The 16,713-nt window shown below is 49.2% G+C and overlaps 4 protein-coding genes across 4 annotated transcripts; 2 read left to right on the top strand and 2 right to left on the bottom strand.

Moving 5' to 3' along the window:
* Positions 1 to 56: 56 nt before the first annotated feature.
* On the top strand, positions 57 to 3,278 carry LACBIDRAFT_189357 (glycoside hydrolase family 5 protein; the record flags this gene model as incomplete). The annotated part of the gene is made up of 4 exons (XM_001878063.1): positions 57 to 491; positions 539 to 1,918; positions 2,039 to 2,356; positions 2,462 to 3,278. The coding sequence occupies 4 exons, from the start codon at positions 57 to 59 to the stop codon at positions 3,065 to 3,067; spliced, it is 2,739 nt and encodes a 912-aa protein (XP_001878098.1). The 3' UTR covers positions 3,068 to 3,278.
* Positions 3,279 to 3,693: 415 nt separating this feature from the next.
* On the bottom strand, positions 3,694 to 7,392 carry LACBIDRAFT_293295 (uncharacterized protein; the record flags this gene model as incomplete). Its single annotated transcript, XM_001878404.1, has 9 exons — positions 3,694 to 3,972; positions 4,026 to 5,157; positions 5,206 to 5,308; positions 5,587 to 5,691; positions 5,765 to 6,012; positions 6,067 to 6,188; positions 6,245 to 7,056; positions 7,156 to 7,179; positions 7,228 to 7,392. 8 exons carry the CDS (start codon positions 7,390 to 7,392, stop codon positions 5,090 to 5,092), a joined length of 1,647 nt encoding a protein of 548 aa, XP_001878439.1. The 3' UTR covers positions 3,694 to 3,972; positions 4,026 to 5,089.
* A 6,257-nt stretch (positions 7,393 to 13,649) lies between these two features.
* Positions 13,650 to 14,712, bottom strand: LACBIDRAFT_324697 (uncharacterized protein; the record flags this gene model as incomplete). Its single annotated transcript, XM_001878405.1, has 2 exons — positions 13,650 to 14,384; positions 14,434 to 14,712. The coding sequence occupies 2 exons, from the start codon at positions 14,710 to 14,712 to the stop codon at positions 13,650 to 13,652; spliced, it is 1,014 nt and encodes a 337-aa protein (XP_001878440.1).
* Positions 14,713 to 15,143: 431 nt separating this feature from the next.
* LACBIDRAFT_293296 (uncharacterized protein) lies at positions 15,144 to 16,041 on the top strand. Its single transcript, XM_001878064.1, has 2 exons — positions 15,144 to 15,665; positions 15,688 to 16,041. Exon 1 carries the CDS (start codon positions 15,319 to 15,321, stop codon positions 15,643 to 15,645), a length of 327 nt encoding a protein of 108 aa, XP_001878099.1. The 5' UTR covers positions 15,144 to 15,318; the 3' UTR covers positions 15,646 to 15,665; positions 15,688 to 16,041.
* The last annotated feature ends 672 nt before the right edge of the window (positions 16,042 to 16,713 follow it).

The following is a 16,713-nucleotide window of genomic DNA, read 5'->3' on the forward strand; positions in this document are numbered from 1 at the left end:
GTGGAATCCACGCTGAATCGTTCTTCAGTGCCACAAGCATCCTTTTGCTCGACACCATGCCCAAGGTCCCACAAACGTCCCCAGCGACGGGCCTTCCGACGTCAAGCTCTTACATATACACCCTCGACTGCCATTTTGTCGACTCCGCTGGTCGGACTCTTCTCCTACGTGGTGTGAATCTTTCTGGGGCATCTAAAGCTCCCGTTGGCCACCTGTCATATCTCCTCGAAGACTTTTGGGATAGCGCAGAGGCTGGCGGGGAGAGCTTCGTCGGGAGACCACTTAACATCGACGATGGGTCCGCGGACGTGCATTTGGCGCGGCTGAGAGGTTGGGGGTTCAACATGCTGAGGTTCCCTTTCACATGGGAGGCCATAGAGCACGCTGGGCCTAAGAAGTACGACTACGAATTCATTGACTACACAATACGCGTCCTGCAAAAGTGCAAGGACTATGGCTTTCGTGTTTACTTAGATCCCCACCAAGACACAGTGAGTCTCATCCTGTCGCACATTTCTCTCTTGCTGAATTGCCTTAGTGGTCCCGCTTCTCTGGTGGTTCAGGTGCACCGTACTGGACCCTCGCTGCTTGCGGTATTAACCCAAAGCATATCACCGACACTCAGGCCGCTATCATTCATTGCGAGTATCCACTAGCCCATGCTCCTGATCCTGCTGCCCTACCTGCCATGATATGGAGCACGAACTACGGCCGTCTGTTTTCACAGACTGTCTTCACCCTCTTCTTCGCTGGTCGCGACTTTGCACCTGATTGCATAATTGACGGTGTCAATATCCAAGATTATCTTCAGGACCACTACATTGGTGCATGTGGAGTCCTAGCGGACCGCATAAGAGAATACGACAATGGTAGTCTCTTGGACGACTGTATCATTGGGTGGGACAACATGAATGAACCATTCGAAGGTCTTTGCGGGTGGGATGACCTCAACACCATTCCCGCGCGGCAGGGCTCCACACTCAAGAAAGGGCCCTCTCCAACGCCAGCGCAAGGTCTCAGGTTGGGAATGGGTAAGGCGCAGACAGTGGACCACTGGACTTTCGGAATGTTCGGGCCCTCACGGGACGGAACAGTAACCATTGACCCTAAGGGCCGGAAGCTCTGGTCAGACGGCGAAGAGGAAGTTGATGGAGTTCATCCAAAGTGGGGATGGAAGCGCGATACGACCAAGTGGACTCTTGGGACATGCATATGGGCCCAACACGGCGTTTGGGACATTGAAACAGGTTACATCGTTCGCCCTGACTACTTCAAGTACCATCCCCTGACCGGCCAAGAAGTCGACTTCATCACTGACTATTGGAAGCCTCATTTTGTGGCTTATACCCAGCGTATCCGTTCAGCGCATCCCGAAGCCATCATATTCGTTCAACCCCCCGTGTTCGCAAAGCCACCAAAATTCGAAGAGGACGATGACTGCTTGCAAGGACGCTGTGCCTATTCTGCTCACTACTACGACGGTCTCACACTCGTGACACGGCACTGGAACTGGTTCAACGCCGATGCACTGGGTTTGCTGCGGGGAAAATATTCTTCCCCTTTGCAAGCAGTCAAAGTCGGTTCTGGCGCTATTCGCAAGTCCCTTCAAGAGCAGTTGGCATTGCTGCAGTCCGATGCGGACATCCTTGGCCCGTATCCAACCATCATTGGTGAGATTGGTACACCATTCGACATGGATGGTAAAAAGTCGTATGGCTGGACGGATAAAGGCAAGTTCAAAGGGGATTATCGTAACCAGGAAAAGGCTCTCGACGCCAGTCTGAACGGCTGTGATGGATCCAACGGCCTTAATTATACAATTTGGACGTTCTGCCCCGACGACCACTCGCACCAGTGGGGTGATGGTTGGAATATGGAGGACCTGAGCTTGTGGAGCCCCGACGATGTTTGGAACGACGTCGAGGACGAGAAATCTTCCTTGAAGCAACGAGATCAGGACGCTGACGATGATGTTTGTAATATCCCCGAACGGGATGCAATGGACAGTCGTGCTGGATTGCTGAGCAAGCAACCAGAGGTTCAACAACAGCCTGGGCCCCTCGCACCTCCCAAGCTGCGTGGTACGCCTGCGATTTCTTCTCCGAGTCTCGATACTCTTGCTACAACTGGCTCTATTGGATCATTGTCGACTCTCGGTTTGAAGCGTTTCGGTCACTCGCTGGCACGTAACTCACCTCCCAACCCATACGACTTTTTGACGAATGGCGCCCGAGCCGTTCGTGCATTCGCTCGGCCTTATCCTAGTAAAGTGGTGGGGAAGCCACTAGATGTAAAGTTCGACATTGGGAAGGGGTTGTTCAGGATGGTCGTCACTGTAGGGCCTGAGGACCGGCCTGTCAAGCTGCCTTCGTCCTTCCGTGAACAAAATAAGCGGATAAAGCACAAGAGTGTTGATTCTTTCAGGACAGCCTACGAGGAGCGAGAAGTTGACGAAGAAGAGGAGAAAGGCCTTGCGACGGAGGTTTATATACCCCTAGTGCATTATGCACACCCCCGCCTACTCGTCCAAGGCAAGGCTTCCACACCGTCAACAAACAAGCGACCACAACTGCGGCGGCGGAAGACAAGCAAACTGAGCAATGATGCCAGGTCGACCAACAGCAGCACTTTGTCGTTGTCGGAGTCAATACGAGAACGGGCACAACCTTCAGAGGATCTAGAGATGGCAAATCGGTCCTCTGACACGGAGCAAGGCTGCATTGAAAGCGGATCGTCTACATCTCTCCTTTGTGACCCATCAATACCTGGCCCACTGTCGCTCTCTCCCCCCTCTCCCACGCCTTTGCTCGTGGACGTGGAAGTGAAAGTGAGCAGCGGGACGTGGCGGGTAGACGGTCAGACGCTTTTCTGGTGGTATGATGTTCCTGCAGAGGGAGAACCGCCGCGGGAGTATACGATTGAGGTGAAGAGGCAAGGAGGGGTTATCAAGTCCACGGACGTGAATCGGAGGAGGAAGGGGAAGAAGCCGAGGAAGTTGGAGGAGCAGGACGAGAAGTCTTGGTGTGAGAGGGTGTGTGAGCCCGAGTCTGTGTGCGTTGTTATGTGACCCAGGTGCACCATATTTCTTTTTGCTTGGTTGATGATTTGCGCTTGACGTGCATTGGTTCATTCAGCTCATTCTGTTTTTTTTTTCTTCCTTCTTTGAACGGCTCTTTGCTACATACATATTTCTCATTTGCATTGAACTTGTACGCATGATAAACGAACACTACCCTATTAGTCAAATATTTTTGTACAATGTGACCTGGTTAGATGCTTGGACAATTATGTATCTCAGTGAACATCGCTTTGCATATCTTTTGTCGCTCAGAAGCATAGCCAGCTGAAGCTTGGTCGTCATTTTGCGTGACAAGGCTAGTCTGAAACGGACAGTCAAAATCCAAGTATGTATTTTTGTCTCCAGTCTGGTTATTGTTCACAAGGTGCCATGAATATAGAAGGCAACCGTCGACAGGTGGCCGTTCCTACCCCCACAAACATGTAAGTTGTAGAGCAACGTTCCGATAGGGCACACAAATCGATATCGGAATTAGTTCGGGGGAGGGGGAAATGAACCGTGAAAGATGAACTCGAGCTGGCGTCCGAACGACTTCCAGGACTTTATCTCATGTGGAGATAATGCGTCTCCAAGATGATCAGTATTCCTTCCAAATTTCTTATAAAGCCACCCCAGAGCTGAAAGGACGTTCAATTGTTCTCCAAGGAGATGAGTTCGTGCTTTCAAACCGAACTGTACATTGGTGTAGAACAGATAGCCTTGATGATAAGATCGAAAATGAGGAAGTAAAGTGCGTTTTTGCTGTGAAGACGCCAGGAGGCGACACGTTCGCTGAGGGAAAGTGAGATGTCTACGCGGAAGAGTTGGTGCACTAGTTGAAAATAATCTCCACATATTCGAAAAAAAAATCGTAGTACACAAATAACGTATGTCCGTGGGTGGCCGTAACGCACCTTAGGTGCAAATCGTCAGGCATGGCAGCTCTTGATTAGAATTGGAAGCTTACCTTATTGGATGGAATGCTACACCAAAACTGTGCTCGAAAACAAGGCACCTTGCTCCATACAAATACCTCAGCCTAGGTCAATTAACAATCCTTCGGCATTTTCTAATATTACCCCCGCCTCCAAAAGGACTTTCACTTGACTTTGAAGTACATGAAGGTGTACGCTCAGATTAGAAATGCTGCGATCATTGGAAAACCGGAAAGTTTTCAATGTAGGACACAGGGTCATGGCGTCAACGATGAAGGCAAAAAGGCGACGATACAGACGCCTTCCATGCTGAGGCCGCCCACAGGCGTATTTCATTGTTCTGATAGGGGGAAGCGCGGACCTATTGTCAGGTAAAGAGCTCCAGTCCTCAATGACAAGCTCTAAGCTTATGAGATTTGGACAGGTTTCCGAAATCAGGGGGAGGATGTTCCACCCAGATGCGTGACAATCCGTTGTTAGAGACATCAGGTTTGCGCCATGGTTTTGGAAAAACGGAGCTAAATTTTGCGCAAAGTCAGCGTAGTGCGCGCGATATGTCAAGTGCTTGAGGTGGAGGAGCTCCAAGTGACTGAAGTATTCGACGCTCCACGAACGAGACAGATGTAAAGATGTGAGTGAGGGAAAGTTGGGAACGGCGGTGGCCATGGGACGGTATTCTCCCCATGCAAAGTCGCTGATCGAGCGAAGGTGAGGGCGGCTACTCAGAAGCTCGAGCCAATCCTCTGCCGTAGGCAGAACATTTGGACTGTGCCAGTATACCACGTTGAGGTTCTCAGGAGAGGTTGATCGCAGTATACTGCTTGGAAGAGTCAGGCCTCCATTGTCTGGGGAATAACCATGGCCATGGACATCGAATGTAAGGATGGAAAGGTTTGGCAGCATTGCGACAATACTCCCAACGAGAGCCATGTCACTCTTGGCATCGTCGGTAGAGTCTCGCATCCCAACATCTAATCGTTTTGTCCACCAACCTAGAGGCAGCTCTCCAGTTTCGAAATCAATCGATGGACGATGAGAACGCAGAAGACCCTCGTGCAGTGAAGCCAGGGACTTCCCCCGGCCCAGCAAAACCGCTTCATATAAAAAACGGATAGCGCTTGTATACCAAGTCTTGCATACCCGAACCAAACTTTGCTTCGTCCACTGGAAACAATATAGTGATGGAGTTGAAGAAGAAGACATAAAACTCACTAAAGACCGCTTGTGCAGTTTTCTTTGTTGGAACATTGTGGGGTCGCCCGTGCCGTAGTTGTATAACTCCGTCGAGATAAGATTGGGAACGAGCGTGGCATGCCTGAAAATCAACGTCCAGATCTCTGGTGGCAAAATTTCCCAGTCGACTGGCGGTTTCAACATGGGGGTTGTCCAGTGTGTGATATCAGATGCGCTTCAAACGGAGTTGGGTTTGCTTGGCAAACGTGACATCTCAAGACTCAACATTCAAACAATTTTGAGTGAGGCCAATTTGTCCCCACTCTCGTTGATTTTGAAAATTGTTTACGCGTTTGGAAGGGGCATCGGCCGCTGGCCATGATACATAGAAGACAACCGTGGAGAAGTGGCCGTTTTTACCCCAACGTAGTTGTTAGGCGGGCACGCTCGTTGTTGATCGGAAATATTTCGGAAGAGGGGGGGGGGAAATGAATCACGATAAACGAGCTCGCCACCGGTTACGACCTACAAAGGCATCTCATGTGGAGGTATTGCACCTCTGGGTTGATTTCCTTCCGAATTTTTAAAGCTACCCCACCTTCAATTGTTCTCTACGTAGACGAGTTTGTGCTTTCAAACCAACAACGTTTCGTTCACTGGATAACCCAACTGTATTTAGTGTAGTGCAGATGGCCTTGGCCTTGACGATGAAATCGAAGATGAGGAAGTCAATTGCCCTTTTGCTGTTGAGGTTTTTGTGCGCCCAGTGGTGAGGATAATCTCCGCATTTCCGGAAATAATTCATAGTACATAGGTAACGTTTGTCCATCGGCGGTCGCAAAGCAGCTTAAGTGCAAATCGTCAGGAATGGCAGCTCTTGATCAAGATCGGAAGGCTTACTTTTAAAGGATGGAACGATACACGAAAGCTGTGGCCAGAACAAACACCTCAGCTTAGGGCGATCAGCCGTCCTTCCGCATTTTCGAATGTTACCCCCGCCTCCAAAAGGGTTTTCAGTTGACCTTGAAATACATGAAGGTGATTGTTTAAATCACAGAAGACGCGTTCGTCGGCAAACCGAACAGTTTTCAGTGTAGGACACACGGTCATTGCATCAATGATGAAGGGAAAAAGACGACGATACAGATGCCTTCCGTGCTCAAGCCGCCGGCAAGTGAGTTTCATTAATCTGATAGGGGGAAGTGCGCAGATGTTGCCAGGTAAGAAGATCCAGTCATCCATGGATAGCTCCAAGCTTATGAGATTTGGACAGGTTTCCGAAACTAGGGGGAGCATATTCCACTCAGATGTGTGATAATCCGTTGTGAAAGACATCAATTTTGCGCCATGATTTTGGAGAAACGGAGCGAAATTTGTCGTGAAGTCGGAGTTCGCACGATATGTCAAGTGCTGGAGGTGGGGGAGCTCTAAGCGACTGAAGTATTCGATGCTCCACGAAAAAGATAGATGTAAAGACGTGAGTGAGGGAAGGTTGGGAACGGCGTTGACCACGGGTCGATATTCTCCCCACCCAAAGTCGCTCATCGAGCGAAGGTGAGGACGACTACTCAGGAGCTTGACCCAATCCTCTGCCGTAGGCAGAATATGTGGACTGTGCCAGTATACCACGTTAAGGTTCTCAGGAGAGGTTGATTGCAGTATACTGCTTGGAAGAGTCTGCAGGCCTCCATAGGCTGGAAAATAACCATGGCCACGGACATTGAATGTAAGGATGGAAAGGTTTGGCAGCATCGCAACAATTCTCCCAACGAGAACCATGTCACTCTTGGCATCGTTGGTAGAGTCTCGCATCGCAACGTCTAACCGTTTTGTCCACCAACCCAGAGGCAGCTCTCCAGTATCGGAATCAATCGATGAACGATGAGAACGCTGAAGACCCTTGTGTAGCGAAGCCAGGGACTTCCCCCGGCCCAGCAAAACCGCTTCATTTAAAAAACGGATAGCGCTTGTATACCAAGTCTTGCATACCCGGACCAAAATTTGCTTCGTCCTCTAGAAACAATATAGTGATGGAGTCGAAGAAGAAGACATAAAACTCACCAAAGACCGTTTGTGCAGTTTTCTTTGTTGACAATTTATGGGGTCGCCCATACCGTAGTTGCATAAATCTGTCGAGGTAAGATCGGGAACGAGCGTTGCATGCCTAAAAATCAATGTCCAAATCTCTGGAGGCAAAATTTCCCAGTCGACTGGCGGTTTGCGCATTGTGTGATATGTGCGTTTCATAGGGAGTTGGGTTTGCTTGGCAAACGCTGGCAAATGTGACCTCTCAGATCTCAGATCTCAACATTCTTGAATTGATCGAGTTTAAACTATGTTTACTCAAGTCCAATGACAGCTAACTGCATAACCGTAGACCATATCTAAATTTTACTTTGTGCGCCTTTATTTGTACAAACAACTGTATTAGGTAGAACGCCCTTCCAAGTTGGCAAGTTCCAACCGCTCCACCCTTATGACGTGCGGGGCGGGATTGGAGCGTTTGGAGCAACTACCGAAACGGTGCTAGAACTTGGAGCAATGGGCAGCGCGCGCGAATCGGCGTCATGATTTACATAGCCACGGCCTAAAACGGATGTAGACAAAGGCGCAAAGTGAAATTTCAGATGTGGTCTACGATTATGCAGTTAGCTGGAACACTGTCCAAAGTTTGAGTTACACGCGCACAACACTGTCGTCACGTTCGCCAACGCACGACTACTGAGCCGCCGCTCACTCGCCCGCTGGCAAACTTCACAATCCACGCTTGGATTTACGCGCTGTGCTTCACGCTTGAACACAGTTTATTTTTAAACTCGCACCGCTAGTTGAGGAGTGAGATGAAACGCCCCCTTTCCATAAGGCTCTCGTTTCAACTCTCACTCCCTCAGCTAGGTGTGATTTTCTCATTTTATTGTAAGGCTCTCGTGACAACAGCTCACTCCCACTTTATAGTTGAAGCTGTCTCTATTTTTCGTCAATAAAATACTGCGTATTCATCGTACCTCAGTTCAACTCCTATGAGTGAAGGTCATGCCATATACTTTGCATCTGCAGAACCCGGACATGAGTCCTCCGACGCTAATAACGCAGATGGAGGGAGGCAAGGCTCTTCTACCACTTTCGACTCGAATCCAGGGTTACCTAGAGGAGAACATGCCTCACAGGACCCAGGGAACCCCAACGTTACTCAACAGACTGCAGATGGAGACACCAACGTTATCTCTATGGGAACGCCTGAGAATGGACAACGACAACCAAGTCCAGAGCGCAATGAATCAAACACAGGAGACCTACGGAACGACGACTCGCCTTTCGAGCAAGAATCCATCAACCTCATGGACGACGTCGTCGAAAGTTTTCGAAGAAAGGAGACTACGAAACTCAAAGCCTTATCGACGATTATCGGTATCCTCGACTCGAACACTGCGAGTACATCGAAGGCCATTTCTCAGCCAGGGTTCAATCCTCGCATCGAAAAATCATCCTGTACGATATCGCTATCAGAAACGAAGTCGGGGGAGGACAAAACGCTCTGCTCACCGATGCTCACCGTTTCTCAAGACTTTTCTCAGCCATCGTCATGCCGGATGGAGTCGAATCAGACAGCTCTCGCCTCTCGTCTAACCGACTCACATCCAGGACAGGCAACAAGACCGAGCTCTGCAACCGATTCAATTCTATCAATGGATGCAGAAATTCCGCCGAAGACTGTCGCTTCCGACATGCCTGCAAGAAATGCAAGTGCACCGGTCACGGAAAGGAAAATTGCGATTTTAAAGAAGGATCTAGCTCAAAACCTTCAACCTAGATACCTTCGTCATAATGTTTGGGAAAGTGACGATTATTTCTCAAAGTCATCAGCTGACTGGTCGGAAACTGCGGCACCCTTGCCACCCATCCCCAAATCAGAGCTATCAAATCCTATTGTTACCAAGACCATCAATGAAAACCCGGAGCTGTTTGACATAGTGACTCCCATCTACGTCGACCGCTTTGAGCAACTCCTTGAAACACACCCCAATCAACCATTTGTAGCCTCAGTGTGCCTTGGTCTCCGGGAGGGTTTCTGGCCATGGGCCGATACCCACCGCGGAGAGTATCCAGACACATTGGACCTTTCATACCCTCCACCAGATGATGTGAAGGAGGTGCAATTTCTACGTGACCAACGCGATCACGAAATATTTAAGGGACGTTTCTCTGAGTCTTTTGGAGAATGTCTCTTACCAGGCATGTATTGTATGCCCATATTCGCCATTCCCAAACCTCACTCCACGGATTTGCGAATGGTCACACATCAGAGCGCTGGGAAGTATTCATTAAATAGCATGATCCCCAGAGACGACATTGCAGGGTACCCACTGGACAACCTACGCCATCTTGGGGAATTTCTCTTGTCGATGCACCGTCGCGACCCCGAATCACCTTGCATACTATTCAAATCAGATGTTGCCGAAGCCTACAGACTTCTACCAGTACACCCCTACTGGCAGATAAAGCAAATCAATCGTATCGACAACCTTCTACATGTTGACAGGAACTGCGCTTTTGGTGGACGTGGTTCAGGATGCAACTGGATTGCCTTTATGTCCCTGGTGTCGTGGATTGCAAAGAAAAAGCGGGATATTGAATTTTTAGGCACCTACTCCGATGACTCCTTTGGACCTGAGCACGCCTCCAACGTCACTTGGTACCAACCATACCGAAAATTCATGCCCACGAATCAAGTGAAAATCTTACGCCTTTGGGACGAAATTAACCTACCCCACAAGGAGAAGAAACAAGTCTATGGATCAATCCTCACCATCATCGGAATAGAGGTCGACACAAATGCACTCACCATGTCCATGCCCCCGGACTCCTTGAAAGACTTGATCAATGCAATAACTGACTTCATCACCAACCGTCGTCGTTTTTCGTTGAGGGAATGGCAACGATTGGCTGGTTGGATGAACTGGAGCTTCAATGTCTTCCCCCTGCTCAGACCTGCGCTTAACAACTTCTACGCAAAAATAAGCGGCAAAAATGCCCCTGACAGGTGTGTGAGGATCAACAATGCTGTACGTGCCGACTTGTCCTGGGCGATTAGCCACCTTGAAAGAGACTCAGGTATTCACCTGATCCAACAAATTCGCTGGGATGCCTCGTCTGCCGATTTCACGTTATACTGCGATGCCTGTCTAGAAGGCATGGGATTTTGGTGGCCTGACAAATGCGTCGGCTTCTACTCTCCTGTACCCGATGGACTTGACGAAGAACAGATCTTTTATTTCGAAGCACTATGTGTACTTGCTGCACTCAACCATGTTGTTGAATCCCAACATCCGCCCCCCTCATCACGCATATTGCTTTACACCGATAACGACAACACCGTCACAATTTTCAACACTTTGCGGTGCCTGCCTCACTACAACAACATTTTAATCAATGCTGCTGATGCCTTAATCAATGGCAGCCTTCACCTCCGAGTGCTTCACATCGCAGGTGAACTCAACTACGTCGCCGACGCAATCTCACGAAACAATTTCAACTTGGCAAGACGGTATGTGCCTGGTATTACCATAACGCCGTTCACACCCCCTCGACTGATGCTGGGGGCAACAAAAAAATGATCACATCAAACGTCAGGTCTAGACAACCCCTCAGGGAAGTCTGGACACGAGAGCGCCTCGTCCATGAACGCGCTATTGCTCTCGGACAAGCCGTGGACAACTCGACTTGGAAAAACTACGGTTCAGCCCTCAACTCATACCTAAATTTCGTAAAAATGCATGACTACCCTCTAGACCCCACCCCCGATACCTTGAGCCTTTTCACCGTATACATGTGTCACCACATCAAGCCCGATTCGGTGGGAACATACCTGTCAGGTATATGCCATCAGTTGGAACCATACTTCCCTGACATTCGCTCTTCACGCAACTCTGCCCTGGTACATCGTACATTGCAGGGTTGCAAAAGGATGCGAGCTGTCCCTACCTCACGCAAGCGTGCCTTGACAATTGAAGACCTTGAAACTGTCGTCGACAAACTCTCCTCTTCCACCGACTACGACGACATTCTTTTCCTCGCTCAACTGTTAACCGGGTTCTTTGCGCTTCTTCACTTGGGCGAAATGACGTACCCTGACGACCCAGAACTTAGGGACCCCAGAAAACTCACAAAGCGCAGCACGGTGCAAACCAACGACGATTTCTACAAGTTTTTCCTGCCTGGACATAAGGCCGACAGGTTTTACGAGGGAAATACTATCATCGTGCGCAAAAACCCACACAAATTTGACCCCCACAATCGATTTCTAACTTATCTGCGAGCCCGTGATGCCAAATTCCCCTTCAGCTCGCCGCTATGGCTCACTAGCCAGGGGACCGTCCCTACCCGCTCCTTCTTCATACGACGTCTACGTCGTTTCTTCAATTCTGACACCGCCGGTCAGTCTCTCCGAGCCGGAGGAGCAACTTCCTTAGCGGAAAACGGTGTCCCTCCCTCAATAATTCAAGCTATCGGCAGATGGGCGTCCGACACCTTCAAGATTTACGTTCGGAAAAACCCCGTGCTCATTCAGGCACTCCTTTTCGGACAGACGAAGCGATCCCAGACTACCTTTCTCCACGCTTTGGAGAATTAACTCCACGCTTTGGAGAACCAACTTTTTCCTCTTTATCTTCCCATAGACATTTCTTATCTTCTTTATTAACAGACTCTTATCGACATTTACCTTTACACCCCACCACCACCCCCCCTCAGCTATTCTATGGACATCAACTACTTTACTATTGGACAAGTTGTATTTTTAACAAATGATTTATCTCGTGCGCGCCCACATCTTTCCACTCGCTCCTCACATCCTTCACTACGTAAACTCATCACTTTTCTCTTCTCTTTCAATAGGACTATAGCCATACCTCGAGTGAAATTATGTCGGAGTCGGGTGCGAAAGGCACCCGACTTCTGATTTCGGCTACTTAAAGTCCCCTTCCGCCTCTGTAACGCCACCAAACTTAAGTGTTATTGGTCGAGTTTAAACTATGTTTACTCAAGTCCAATGAACACTGTCCAAAGTTTGAGTTACACGCGCACAACACTGTCGTCACGTTCGCCAACGCACGACTACTGAGCCGCCGCTCACTCGCCCGCTGGCAAACTTCACAATCCACGCTTGGATTTACGCGCTGTGCTTCACGCTTGAACACAGTTTATTTTTAAACTCGCACCGCTAGTTGAGGAGTGAGATGAAACGCCCCCTTTCCATAAGGCTCTCGTTTCAACTCTCACTCCCTCAGCTAGGTGCGATTTTCTCATTTTATTGTAAGGCTCTCGTGACAACAGCTCACTCCCACTTTATAGTTGAAGCTGTCTCTATTTTTCGTCACCCACCCTCCCACTGCCTTTTAGATACATTTCTCTTCTGTATGTACGCAGCCATACCTCGAGTGAAATTATGTCGGAGTCGGGTGCGAAAGGCACCCGACTTCTGATTTCGGCTACTTAAAGTCCCCTTCCGCCTCTGTAACGCCACCAAACTTAAGTGTTATTGGATGAGGCAAATTTGTCTCGACTCTGAAAATTGTTTACAAAAGTTCACGTGTTTGTAAGGGGCATCGGCCTCTGGCTATGATACATAGAAGACGACCGTCGATAGGTGGCCGTTTTAACCCCAACATAGTTGTTAGGCGGGCGCGCTGTTATCATCGGAAATATTTCGGGAGAGGGGGGGAAATGAAACACGATAAACGAGCTCGAGCTGGCCTTCGGTTACGACTTACAAAAGGCAACTTATGCGCAGGTAATGCGGCTCTGGAACGAGCTCGCCTCGCGAAAGGAAAGCCATGCCGTCGCTGAAAGGACCTTTAAAGTTCTCTAGGTAGACGAGTTTGTGCTTTCAAACCAACAACGTTTCATTTATCGGATAATCGAACTGTATTTATTGTAGAGCGGATAGCCTTGGTCTTGAGGATAAGATCGAAGATGAGGAGTTAAAGTCCCCGTTTGCTGTGAAGATTCCAGGAGACGGGTTTAATCGCGTTGTGATATATCTGTGCGCAAGTTGGTCCAGTGGTTGATGGTGAGCTTTCGAAGTTTCGAAGTTTGGGGGAGTTTCCAAAATTGATTCAACAGAAAACGATTTGTCCGTCGGTGGCCCGCACCTTGAGTGCAAATCGTCAGGCATGGCAGCTCTTGATTAGGATCGGAAGGCTTACTTTTAGTGGATGGAATGATACACGAAAGTTGTACCCGGAAACGGAACTTTACACCTCAGCTTAGGGCGATCAGCAGTCCTTCCCCATTTTCTAATGTTACCCCCGCCTCCGAAAGGATTTTCAGTTGACCTTGAAGTTTATGGAGGTGTTTGTTTATCCGTTCATCGGCCAAACGAACAGTTTTCAAAGTAGGACACATGGACATGGCATCAATGATAAAGGTAAAAAGGTGATGATACACATACAGGCTTCCGTGCTGATGCCGCCGGCAAGTGAGTTTCATTGTTCTGATAGGGGGAGTGCGGGCCTATTGTCAGGTAAAGAGATCCAGTCACCCACGACAAGCTCCAAGCTTATGAGATTTGGGCAGGTTTCCAAAATCAGCGGGAGGATATTCGCGGAACAATCCGTTGTGAAAGACATCAGGTTTGCGCCATGGTTTTGGAGAAACGGAGCTAAATTTTGCGTGAAGTCGTGGTTCGCACGATATGTTAAGTGCTGGAGGTGGGGGAGCTCTAAGCGACTAAAGTATTCGGCGCTCCACGAACGAGATAGATGCAAAGACGTTAGTGAGGGAAAGTTGGGAACGGCGGTGGCCATGGGACGATGGTCTCCCCATGCGAAGTCGCTGATCGAGCGGAGATAAGGCCGACTACTCAGAAGCTCGAGCCAGTACTCTGCCATAGGTAGAACATTTGGACTGTGCCAGTATACCACGTTGAGCTTCTCAGGAGAGGTTGATCGCAGTACATTGCTTGGAAGAGTCTGCAGGCCTCCATAGACTGGACAATAACCATAGCCACGGACATCGAATGTAAGGATGGAAAGGTTCGGCAGCATAGCGACAATTCTCCCAACGAGAACCATATCGCTCTTGACATCGTCGGTAGAGTCTCGCATCCTAACATCTAATCGTTTTGTCCACCAACCTAAAGACAGCTCTCCAGTATCGGAATCAATCAATGGGCGATGAGAACGCTTGAGACCCTCGTACAGTGAAGCCAGGGACTTCCCCTGGCCAAGCAAAACAGCTTCATATAAAAACCGTATGGCGCTTGCATACCAAGTTTTGCATACCCGAACCAGACTTTGCTTCGTCCTCTAGAACCAATATGACAATCAATGGGTTGAAGAAGAAGACATAAATCTCACCAAAGACCGCTTGTGCATCTTTGTTCTTTGTGACACCATGGGGTTGCCCATACCGTAGTTGCATAGCTCTGTCGAGGTAAGATCGGGAACGAGTGTTGCATGCCTGAGAATCAAGCTCCAAATCTCTAGTGGCAAAATTTCCCAATCGACTGGCGGTTTGCGGTAAGTTGACATGGGTCCAAAAGGGCATGGGTTGTCCAAGAGTTGGGTTTGTGACAAGTTTGTGACATATCAAGGTACGATCATTCTATTATTGCCTCCTTCCTCGGTCAACACAACCAATGCCAGTGCTTATTTGAATCATAGCGGTAAGTGCAGGGCAAGCGAAAATCGGGCTCACATTTTTATATTGTAGCGATGAGAAGTAACTTGCTTGTTATAAGTTTTGGAGCCAACATCATCTCGTCCATTGTCTGGCGTTCTTTCTCAGGGTAATTACAATGGGCACGAAGATTGAACTGGCTCGGTGATTGACGCCCTCCATTGTACCTATTCACTGCCGCCCGGTTGGCCGGTCAGGGTAGCATCGAAACAGTTTGTCAAGCTTTGGCTTTGGCGTCCTTTATCAACCAGTCAAGAGTTCTTCCGAACCATCTTTGACTTCCTTCCCGCAGCTCAAGGTTCAAAAGCTCTTGAAGAGCGTGTCCCTCTTCCACGACTCCTACGCCCGTAAATCACACCTCGCTGTGCAGGTCCTTTCTCTTTTCCACCGCAGCACCTACCGTCGTATCCAACTTTACCGACGTTACATTCTCTTTTTAACCACATTCGCAAATCTCGCCCAGCGCCAAACACGATGTTCTTCAAACTCCCCACCCTTACTTTCATCGCCCTTTTCACCCTTCTCTTCTCGCTCCTCACCGTCTCCGCCCACGCACTTCCCACAGCACCTGGAAGTCTCATGGGTCGCACCTACTCTCGCCATGATTCTTCCGTGGCTCGTCGCTCTGACGCCGCTACCATCGATGCCCGGGAGCAGGAACTAAAGCGAGCTGACAGGTTCCAACGCCGGCTCGCCAACGTGCACGTCGCCCGCGTGCCAGTGGCTGTGGCAGACCTAGGTGTACGCGGAGGTACCCTTGCGGCGAGGCACGCCAAAGCAATTGCCGAGTCCGAGGCCTGAAAGAAGAAGAGAACCCCGCTCTCTTCGCCCGTTGTTTGCCTCACCACTCTTCGTCCGCCCATGCATTCACAACGGATTATTGTATCACCGCCAGCAACCCTATCCGTCCGACTTTGACAACTGGCGCTTGACGCCTAAAATTATTCACCCTATCTCCCCCGCTGGAGCTGTTGGTGGTTGAACCTTCGCAGTATTTAATTCGAGGGCCGGTTTTTTATTTCTTGGATGGAGCTTGATCGATTCGACTTCACATACCTCCGCTACCCATGGAATGGCAATTATGACTATTTAGTATGAATTGATTTCGTACATTGTAACCTTCAAAGTCGGATAGATGTGTATTTTTATCGCCTACTTGTACGTAACGACTTGTGCTCAAGACAAAAGAAGCATCACAACAATCATGCCGTGAACTTGAAAGTCGAGTGCGGTTCGTTCTCGCAGATTTTCCGCTGAAGGATTTCAGCGTGTCCTATGAAATTGGGATTTTTGGCACCACGCGCGGGCTTCTGCCACGAAACAATCACAACTCCTACCACAACTCACGCTAATTTTGGAAGCACGTCTTCAACGTCAACGTCTGCGCGTACCTCAAGGCACTGCTTATGCAAGCAAGCTCGAGGGCAGGAGGAGCAGCACCGCCGAGAAGTAGAAAAGTTAAAGATACTCAGGGACACTGCTATCGCAAACGCGCAGGCTCAACACACCCAATTCTACCAGCCTCCCTACTTCCCCCAACCCCATCCCCAGTTCATGTACAGGAACATGCCGCCACCACAAGCCCCAGCCATGCCCACTTCCCCATTCCAGTCCATTGCCCAACCCCCATAGATACGTTTGCATTCGTCACGCCTCGTTTAGACACATCGTCGTTCCGATTCATAGTAGCTGTACGCCCTCTATTAAAACTGCATTCCTAATAGACTAGAGAGACAGCTGTAGGCAGGCACAACCATTGATAAATATACTTTCCGAGTCTCACGGAGACAAACCTACCCACCACATCCACGAACTGGCAGCCTTGCATTTTCCGTTACTTCTCCTCGCTGTGTTCAACGCGAGAGAGTA

The sequence above is a fragment of the Laccaria bicolor genome, genomic scaffold (assembly GCF_000143565.1).
Source record: "Laccaria bicolor S238N-H82 LACBIscaffold_6 genomic scaffold, whole genome shotgun sequence".
Lineage (NCBI taxonomy): Eukaryota > Fungi > Basidiomycota > Agaricomycetes > Agaricales > Hydnangiaceae > Laccaria > Laccaria bicolor.